Source organism: Theobroma cacao, unplaced genomic scaffold (genome assembly GCF_000208745.1).
Source record: "Theobroma cacao cultivar B97-61/B2 unplaced genomic scaffold, Criollo_cocoa_genome_V2, whole genome shotgun sequence".
In the NCBI taxonomy this organism is placed as follows: domain Eukaryota; kingdom Viridiplantae; phylum Streptophyta; class Magnoliopsida; order Malvales; family Malvaceae; genus Theobroma; species Theobroma cacao.
The window spans coordinates 15618-25657 of record NW_017234768.1 but is presented as its reverse complement, the minus strand read 5'-3'; the positions used below and the strand labels follow the sequence as shown (position 1 = coordinate 25657).

The 10040-nt window shown below is 33.1% G+C and overlaps 1 protein-coding gene across 2 annotated transcripts; it reads left to right on the top strand.

Annotated features, from left to right (window-relative positions):
* Positions 1-3478: 3478 nt before the first annotated feature.
* LOC108663899 lies at positions 3479-6130 on the top strand. 2 transcript variants are annotated; one of them, XM_018129791.1, is made up of 3 exons: positions 3479-3515; positions 4398-4465; positions 5190-6130. In XM_018129791.1, the coding sequence occupies exon 3, from the start codon at positions 5379-5381 to the stop codon at positions 5796-5798; it is 420 nt and encodes a 139-aa protein (XP_017985280.1). In that variant the 5' UTR covers positions 3479-3515; positions 4398-4465; positions 5190-5378; the 3' UTR covers positions 5799-6130. The 2 variants fall into 2 exon arrangements, with proteins under 2 accessions (XP_017985280.1, XP_017985282.1); XM_018129793.1 differs by lacking the exons at positions 3479-3515; positions 4398-4465 and adding an exon at positions 4988-5022.
* The last annotated feature ends 3910 nt before the right edge of the window (positions 6131-10040 follow it).

Below are 10040 nucleotides of genomic sequence, written 5' to 3'. Positions count from 1 at the left end.
TTTCCTTGAATTTTCACCAATTTTCCCTTGAATTTCTCCACCTAGGGTTTTTGTTTTTCTTTTCTCCCTTTGTTCTTCTTTGCTCTTGGTTTGGCCGGCCATATGAAAGAAATGGGCTGATTTTTATGCCTTTTTATAAAGAAACAATAAAATAATAAAAGCATGACACATGGCATTCCATGATTGGTCCATTTTTTTAAATTCTTATCTTTTAAGCTTTAAATCTCCACCACACATTATTCAAGGGTCAAAAATGATGGTGGGTGAAGACCTTGTGCTGGAAAAATGCTCTGGGGGTGCAAAATTACCGTTTTGCCCCTAGGATGGCAAAATTACCATTTCACCCCTATACTCCAAATTATACCGAAATTAAAATTTTTCACTTCTAAACCTCAAATCATACTTCAATAAGTCAAATGGGGCCAAAAAAATCTTTTTTAAAAATTTCCATTTTGTCCTTAGGTGGCAAATGACCATTTTGCCCTTAGATAGTGAAAATTTTGATTTGACTCCAAATTGATCCTCGAATTCCGAATTACCATTTTAAGTCATCCATGGATTGTGAAACTCTTAATTTCACCTTAAATTCTTATTTGAACTAGTTCGAGGCTTAATCGACTTAATGGTACCATTAGGGGCAATATCGTCTTTTAACGATTTCTCGAACTTCCTAAATATGCAAACATTCTATTGAGCATGTAAATGACGTCGTAATTATTTTATGGAACATGGTATGACAAATAATCATATATATTGGTTTATATAAATATATAAAATAAATACCATGATTATATAAGATCCTAAAACCTATAAATAATCATATATATTTATTATTGTGTAAAATAAAACCCTAGTTTTAGAATCTTGTGTGTTATTTGAGAAAAGCATCAATTAATTCATTTAAAGTGCTAGACTCAAGTTATTTGGTATTATTTTATTTCAATTTAATGTTTAAGAAATTTTCATTTTCAAAACACTTAAAGTAAACCTTTTACTCCTTATTTCTTACTAGAAATTCATTGAAATAAAATTTTCCTTTTTAAGACTTTCTATTTTAATTCTTTCCATAATTAAACTCCTTTTAATTTTGGAAAGCTATTTATTTTAGGTAAACTTCCTAAAATTATATCTAAGACAACATTTTAATTTCTAACATTTAGAACATGGATTAATTTCCTAAATTGTATGTTGTTCAAGTTACCTAAATGGTGACTTAATAAATTTTGAAAACTTCTAGTAAAACAAAAATTTTAAGGAAAGTTCAATTCTGTCACATAACTTTAGGAATTTCTTCTAAAGTAGGAAACTATTTCTTATAATTTTCCAAATTAAAATACTATCCTTAATTTATGAATTTCTTTTAAAGTAGGAAATAATTTCCTATTCTTTATGAAACACCCAAAATTAAATTCTATCTTTAATTTTAGGAATTGCTTTTAAAGTAGGAAACAATTTCCTATTTTTTATGAATCATCCAAAATTAAAATAGATCGCATTCAAGTGCTCTTAAAACTCCATAAATCATAAGTCAAACTCATGAAAAAGTTGCTGAAAATTTTCAGCAAGTGTGTTTAACAATTAAACACAAAATTCATGAAGAATTAAGCTACCAAAACCGATCATAACTGCTCAAAATTTTCTGCGTTAAATCTTTGTTTTTTTGAAACTCAAAAAAAATGATTTTTGTTAAACTTTTTCAAATTAATCAACTTTAGCCGAAACATGCAATGATTTCATTTGATAAAACTAATTTTTAACAATTAAAAACTACTCATAACACTTACCCAATGTTCGTAAAAAATAATCGGCACATTAGTCTCCAAAACACCTCAAAAGTATTCAGTTTTAACTTAGCTGAAATGCCCCATACTTTGATATGGTGACAAGTAATAAGGTATTTTAGGAACCAAAGAGACAAGATAAAATTTTTAGAATAAAATAATATTTTATTAATGAAATAATATTAAAATATTAATATTTAGTCGGATGTTGAAATCAGTCATGAAGAAGGATCATATGGTTGATCCAAGTGGGGGAGAAGATGTCAAGCCTAACTCTATAAAATACTTGTCATGACATGCATGTGATTGACTGAATGTTTACATACTAGGAAAGCCTCGAAAAATAGACAAAAGTCGGTATTGTACCTAGAGGTACAACAAAGTGGATTTAAGCCTTGAACTAGATCAAATAGAGATTTTAGGGTGAAATTAAAAATTTTAAAGTCCCAGAATTACTTAGAATGGTGATTTGGAGTTCGAAGATTAATTTGGAGTCAAACTGGAAATTTTACTATTTAAGGGTAAAATGGTAATTTTGCCACTCGAGGACAAGATGGGAATCTTTTTGAAAGATTTTGATCATATTTGACTTATTGGAGTATGATTTGAGGTTGAGAAGTGAAAAATTAAAATCCTGGTATTTTTTGGAGTATAGGGGTAAAATGGTAATTTTGTCTCTCCAAGAGCAAAATTGTAATTTTCCACCACCAGAACACTTGTCCAGCACATGGATTGTACCAAATTTTATCATGGATAATTGAAGGAATTTATATGGTGGAGAGAGAAAGCTTAATAGTTAAGAAATAAAAATGGACCAATGAAATGGTGACACATGGCATATTTATAACCATTAAATATTTAGATTTAAAATTAACACAAAATCAGCCCATTTCTCATTCATATGGCCGGCCAAAGAAGAACAAAGGAGGAAAGGAAAAAAACAAGAACCCTAGGTGGGAACATTGAAGAAAAAGTGTGGGATTTCAAGGGATTAAGCTAATAAAGGTAAAATTTCTTGATTTTGACTTGTGATTTACACTACCCATGCATTTCTCCTTATTTTTCACAGTTAGATTTCATGTTTTCATGGTGAATTCATGGCTGGTCAAAATGGGTATGGAGAGAGAAAGATGTTAGATTGATTTGATTTTAAGTTATGTTAGTGTTTTTAGTTAGTTTAGCATATTTAGAAACAAAACAACAAGAAAAGAATTCATTTTCCCCCATCGTCATCAATGACCGAATTTTCTAGGGAGGATATTGTCGCTGAAATTGATGATATTTCATGATATTTTAGTGATATTTTATGTTTGGTGAGGCTAGAAATTAAATGAGAAATTTTGGTGTGAAAATCTGAATTTTTACCTAATGTATAGACATGTGTGATTATTTACCCGAGACTGATAAATTGAATCTCATTTGTAGTCACTAAGGTAATTTAAGTATAATTGGAGTGTAGAAAGTGAAAGAAATTGATTTGGAGTTAAATTGGAGGTTTTAGCCAATTACACCGAGAATGGTGCGAATTAGGTCGAATACCGTATTTAAACGGCTATTCAGACATTTTGCATCACATTTCGTGCATTCATATAGATTTATTGATAAATTATGATAAATTGACACAATTTATTGAAATTCGTGTTACGTATGATGTATAGGTGGTGAGCCCTCTAACAAGGGTAAAGAGATTGTGCCCAAAGATCGAGAATAGGAGTATATCGAACTCTTAGTACTGTGAGTAACCTTATTATCATTTTAATTATCTAAAGTATGTTTTAACTCGGTTTTGGTGAAATTTTATGAAAATGAGTTAAATGGCAAATTTTAGGTTTTATAAACAAAAATGTGTTTAAATGAAAAGATTTTATAAATTGTCTTAAAACGAAATAACGATTTTGAAAATAGAGTAATTGGAGACCACCGGTATGTTGTAAATTTATGATTGGAAATTGATGGCTTATGTTATATTGTTATTGTGTTGGCATGACTGGCTGGGCTGTGTTTTATGAATTGTATGAATTGTTTTATTTTACCCTTGCAGGCTGGGTAGTATAATATTAGCCCTGTCATGTTGTCAAAATTTTATTGTATGGTGGGTTTAGCTTACTGTAGTAGGCGGGGTTTCCGTGGACTAGCCTATTAGAGGGGCACAGTAAACCCCGTTATATTTTACCTCGGTTGGAGCGGCGAGTAGGGTAACTCCCGAAGTATGATTTTAAAGTTCACTTCACACCAAACCACCGCGTGAAGGTGAGCTCGGCCAACGCCAAGGAATGACTATATTTTCAAAATGAAAACATGTTTTATGCGTATATGACTTTCTAATAGCCTTGGCAGACTCAGTTGGGATAGCCCTCGGCCAAGGTATCCTAGATAACTGAGTATGATAATAATTTTTGGCATGAGCCAAGCTTTTTGAGAAATTCATAAGCCATACTGATTACTTGATTTAAATAAATTGATTTCATTTGATTGAAATAAGTTGAAAGATGATAAATTACAGTTTGATGAAATATTTTAATAGTCTCCTTTTACTCGCCTTTAGATATTTTTAATGATGTTTGTTTACTCACTGGGATTTTATAATCTCACCACCCTCCTTTCCACCTATTTCAGGCATCAAGATAGTCGGTAAATAGCTCATTTCATCGAGGACTACAATTGGATTGACATCTTCAAAATATGTAAGTTGAATTCTTTTGACACTTTTAGTCGTTCGTGGGCCCACGTGTCACTGCAAATTTAATTTTATACTTTGGTTATCTATAGTACAATAGATATGAATTTATTTTACTTTTTCGCTGTAAAAATTATTTACGCAGTGTTCTAAAAATATTGTTTTATGAAAAAATTGAATATTTTATTCTATATCTTTATTATATTCAAATAGTTATAATTTCCTTTTAAATGAAAGTTTTAGACGTTTAAATTTATTTTTGATTATGAATTATGTGTTTTATACTTGCATACTACATTTTTAACTGGTTTCGAAATTTTTGAGAAAAAAATGACAAAAATGCCCCTGTGAGACAGAAATCATTTTTTTATTGATTTCAGTTGGAAATAGCTTAAATTCTTTTAGAACATGATATTTGGTAACGGTTGCTCACCGGGGAAAAGAGAAACTGATATTAAAGCCTTACGGGGTTTCGATTGACAATCTGGATAATGAGTGTCGATCGGGACAACGCGGCTGTTGTCACGAGCTCGATGGGAGTTCCTGGTCGTGACAATTCTATTGGTATCAGAGCTTTTGGATTTAAAGATATAAGTTTTTTATTTTAAAGTTATTTTAAAAATTTACAGTGTCAGTGTGGCCCCGAGTTAAGTTAGATTAGGTTGAATAGAATACATGCATTAGCATATGGAGCTTGAGGTTACCTAAACTCGCTTTGTTTCCCTTTATAGATTATCATGCCTCCTCAACGCGAACACCCACCTCTCACTAGAACGGCTGGGAGGGGAAGAGGTCATTCCTGACATAGTCAACTAGATCCTATAGAGGGGGAATCGACTGTGTCTACTATTCGGGCAGCACCTGCTGTTGAACAGACCGAGACTTCTCCACATCCTCCGCTACCTACTAGTATTCCTGCCATGCCTCCTGAGGCAGTTCAGGCATTGGCAGCCTTCTTTACTGCTATTGCTGGCCAGGCTCAGGCTGGTCAAGCTCTTCCTACAGTTCCTCCAAGTGTTCCTTCAGTACCACCACCCCCACTTTCTGTCCCACCACCAGTGTTGGATGTTTTTAATTCTAAGAAGTTTAAAGAGGCTAGGCAACATGGTTGCACTTCTTTTATGGGTGAATCCGACGCAATCGTAGCTAAAGAGGTGGTGCAAATGGCTTTAAGAGTTGAGAAGCTTGCGAATGAAAATAGGAGTCTGCGAGCTGAAGTAGCAAAAAGGAGAAATTTGAGTGTATTTTCTAGTCAGCCACCAAAAAGGGGCAAAGACTCCTCTGTTTCAAGAAGTACTACTACTATTTTAGTAACATCTTTCCAACCTCCATTTTCATAAACACAGCAGAAGTCTCCGAGATTTAACAGCTCTGCGATGACTATTTCTGGGAAGAGTTCCGGAGGTTCTGATAGATGCAGAAATTGTGGGAATTATCATGTGGGGCTGTGTAGGGGGCTTGCACGATGTTTTCATTGTGGTCAATTGGGTCATATTAGGAGTATTTGCCCACAATTAGGACAGGCTACGGTTGTTGCCCCATCTCCACCAGCTCGTACGGATATGCAGAGGAGAGATTCTTCTGGATTACCACTGATACAGGGATGATTTTGACATACCACCAAGGGTAGATTACATATGTGAAAATTACTGTACTAATAAAATGCATATGATAGAAACCTAGTTTGTAAGTTGTAGTTTTCATGATCATGAAATATATAAAGATTATCAATANACATACCACCAAAGGAGAATTAAACATGTTGAAATTAATGTTCTAATAGTGTGCGTATGATAGAAAGCTAGTTTGTAATTTGTAGTTTTCATGATCATGAAATTTATAAAGATTATCAATATATGGACATACACTTGGAGTTGTAATTACAAGTTTGGAGTATTTAAGATATGATTAAATAGAATTAGCATTAGTTAAGGTACATAAATCTTTTAATTAATTTCTGTGGAGTATGCATGATAGCAAAATGGAGGAACATAGTGCCATGATACTATATGGTGAAGTCACTATACAATATGGAAGAGTATTCTAAAGTGGGATTTATTGACTGATGATAAGTTATGTGCAATTTGAGATACATGTAGCTATAAATAAATTTGGAGATTTTTGCTTAAGCAATCTCGTACTAAATGTTATGGTAAAGATATATGAATTTTAGTGGCAAAATAAACACGTTGAGCCAATGTTTTGATCACGCACTTGTGATAGAAAGTTAGTCTTGTTAATTGTGGAATAGACTCAGAGGAAAGCCACATAATTGTGAATAATTGAGGTAGTAGCTTTAAAGGTGGAAGAGTTGCTGGGATAAAGTGAATTCAAACAGTTGCAATGTCACAGTACTGACTATCAAACCCTATTGCATTAAGAACCCCTTGTGGTTAGAAAGCACGAGTAAATTGTGAGTGGCATAAAGATTGGACTCACGAGTTGGAGAATGGTCATTGGTTTTGATACTAAGCTTTGTTGTTTGGAGTCTTAAGTGCATTGGGGAGGTATTAAGATAAAGATGATGAGTGAAATTGCAAAATTTCTTTATTGCCTTATATATTGGCATGTAAGAGAAAGAAAAGTTAGAGAGTTTTTGAGATGGCTACTAAAAATAAATTAACATGTGGAGTGTTAAGATGAATAATATGATGACTGAAGTCAAATCTTAAGAAATTAAGAAGACAAGAGATTAAGTCTTGTTAAAGACTAAAGAGGAAGCGAGCGAGAGGTTAGATGAATGTATGAGATATTGATAAGAGATGTCAATACCAAGTAAGGAAAATGTAAATAAAGATTTCAATAATGATATAGCAAATGAGTTTATATAGAATATTATTATGAGAATTTACAAATCTTGTCTTGACTTTGTTGAAAGGAAATGATTAGTAACAACACAAGTAAACTACGTGGTATGCTATAAACCCTTAGAGATAAATTGAAGCATGAGTAGTTGGGCATGCCTTTATGGAAATGATATACTTGGTGTATAAAAAAACAAATAAGTGATTAAGTGTTTCAAGAATGTTTAAACACCTTTGAGAAAGAATTATAAGTTATACATGATAAGCACAAGAGGATATAAATGGTTATGAAAATTGTGACGTAAGTTTGGAGGGAAACCAAACGGTTGAGAATGATTAGTGTAGTAACCTTAAATGTAGATGAATAACATTGATTAATTAAACTCCAACAGCCACCGTGCTGCGGTGCTAAGAACACTTCATGTCTAGGACGCATGAATAGAATGAGACAGATGTGAAGTTGAACTTACAAGTAGACCTAAAGTCATTGAACTTGATTCTAAGTTTTGTTAACTGGAGTTTTAAGGTTTTGGAAGGTATCGATATGAATGAGTTAAAACTGAAATGGTTAAAGGCGTTCCCTTTGGGGGGGGAAGCAAAAGGTTTTGGGTTCGAAACTTGGGGAGAAGGACTTGCAGGGCCTGTCGTGCCACCTTTAGTCGCGGCGTATGTGAGTAAGTCAAGTGATGGGGACCCAGACGTAACAATATCTTGGAGTGGGCCCCGAAAGGGATGCCACATAAATGGCTAAGTTACGGGTTAAGTGATCACATGTTGTGAGATATAAGTTTAAGATAGATATCCCTAAGGAAATAATCAAGAGAAGTTCTGCCATGGATTTCGTGAAAGCAAGCACTAAGTTATGCAGTTATAAAAAGGAAGCTGTAAGCTGAGAGTAATATTCATATTAATATTGAAAGGTACTTGAGGAGAATCTAGTTTCAAGTTTTGCAATTTCAAGTGCAATTTATAAATTGGCTAAGGGAGAATGATGTTATATTCATATGAAAGAGTGGAACAAAGGATGATTGAAGTTGACCTTGATAATGAAGTCAGATAATGAAACTTTCCTAATATATTATGGAAATTGGAATTCGAAGATGCTTGAGGCATACACGATTCAAATGAGTCTAAGTTTTAAGTGACGAATCAATATCGGAATGCAAGAAAGATACAAGGTAATGTAGAGGTATGAAGGATAATTGAGGAAAAAGGATGACTCCTAGGAATTGTGGTATTGCATAAGATGCAATGATCAATTTAAGATAAATCTTTGAGGCATCAATGGGATTATAAAGCATACATGCATAATAGATTATAATTCAATGGAGATGACATTGTGATGCAATGATATATAGTACAAGGAAACTCAAGCATATGGTTGGAAATGATATAAATGATATGAAGATATGCGTAAGTATAATAAGAAGGTTGACATGCACTATAAGAATTATTATATTGAAACTAGGATTGGGATGCGGATGAATAAAGGGGGAATGTAGTCCAAGGCATGTGAACACATGGATCTCTATACATAATGAGAGATGTTGACATTTGAAAATGCATGTACACATGTATATATGAAATTGATAATTTGACTAACTAAGGTGCAGAATTGTTCTCTGTAATTAGGAGATTTTGAAATAATGCCTAGAGGAGGTCAGTGACCTAAAGTGTTATCGGGCATGCAATAAACGATTAAAGTTATGAGTGACTTTGAAGGTAAACCTTGTGTCAAACCCTGTTCTATAAAATAATTACGACGTCATTTACATGCTCAATAGAATGTTTGCATATTTAGGAAGTTCGAGAAATCATTAAAAGACGATATTGCCTTTAATGGTACCATTAAGTCTATTAAGCCTCGAACTAGTTCAAATAGAAATTTTAAGGTGAAATTAAGAGTTTCACAGTTTAGGGATGACTCAAAATGGTAATTCGGAGTTCGAGGATCAATTTGGAGTCAAACCGAAATTTTCACTATCTAGGGGTAAAATGGTCATTTGCCACCTGGGGACAAAATGGGAATTTTTAGAAAAGATTTTTTATCCCATTTGACTTATTGGAGTATGATTTGATGTTTAGAAGTGGAAAAAATTTTAATTTCTGTATAAATTGGAGTACAGGGGTGAAATGGTAATTTTATCACCTTAGGGGTAAATCGGTAATTTTGTACCCTCAAAGCATTTTTCCAGCACAAGGTCTTCACCCATCATCATTTTTGACCCTTGAATAATGTGTGGTGGAGAGTGAAAGCTTAATAGTTAAGAAATGACACATGGACCAATAATAAGGTGACATGTGTCAAGTTTATATCCATTATTTATTTCGCTTTAAAATAAACATAAAATCAGCCAATTTTCTTTCATATGGCCAGCCAAACAAAGAAAAAAGAAGAACAAAGGGAGAAAAGAAAAACAAAAACCCTAGGTGAAGAATTTCAAGAGAAAAGTGTGGGAAATTCAAGGAAACAAGTGACAAAAGGTAAAATTCATTGATTTTGACTTGTGATCTACCTTTCCTATGCATTTCTCCTTATTTTCCATGGTTAACTTACATGTTTTCATGATGAATTCATGGCTCGTCAAAATGGGTATGGAGAGAGCAAGATGTTGGATTGAATTGATTTTAAGATATGTTAGTGTTTTTAGTTAGTTTAGCATATTTAGAAGCAAAACAACAAGAAAGGAATCCATTTTCCCCATGAATCTTCATGGGCGAATCTTCCTTGATGTGTGTGGGTGATGGATTGTTATTATTTCAAGAGAAATGGCTTAG

What these genes read in the sequence shown, in the direction of transcription:
- LOC108663899 (XM_018129791.1), top strand. Translation starts at nt 5,379, where the DNA reads ATGCCTCCTGAGGCAGTTCAGGCATTGGCAGCCTTCTTTACTGCTATT.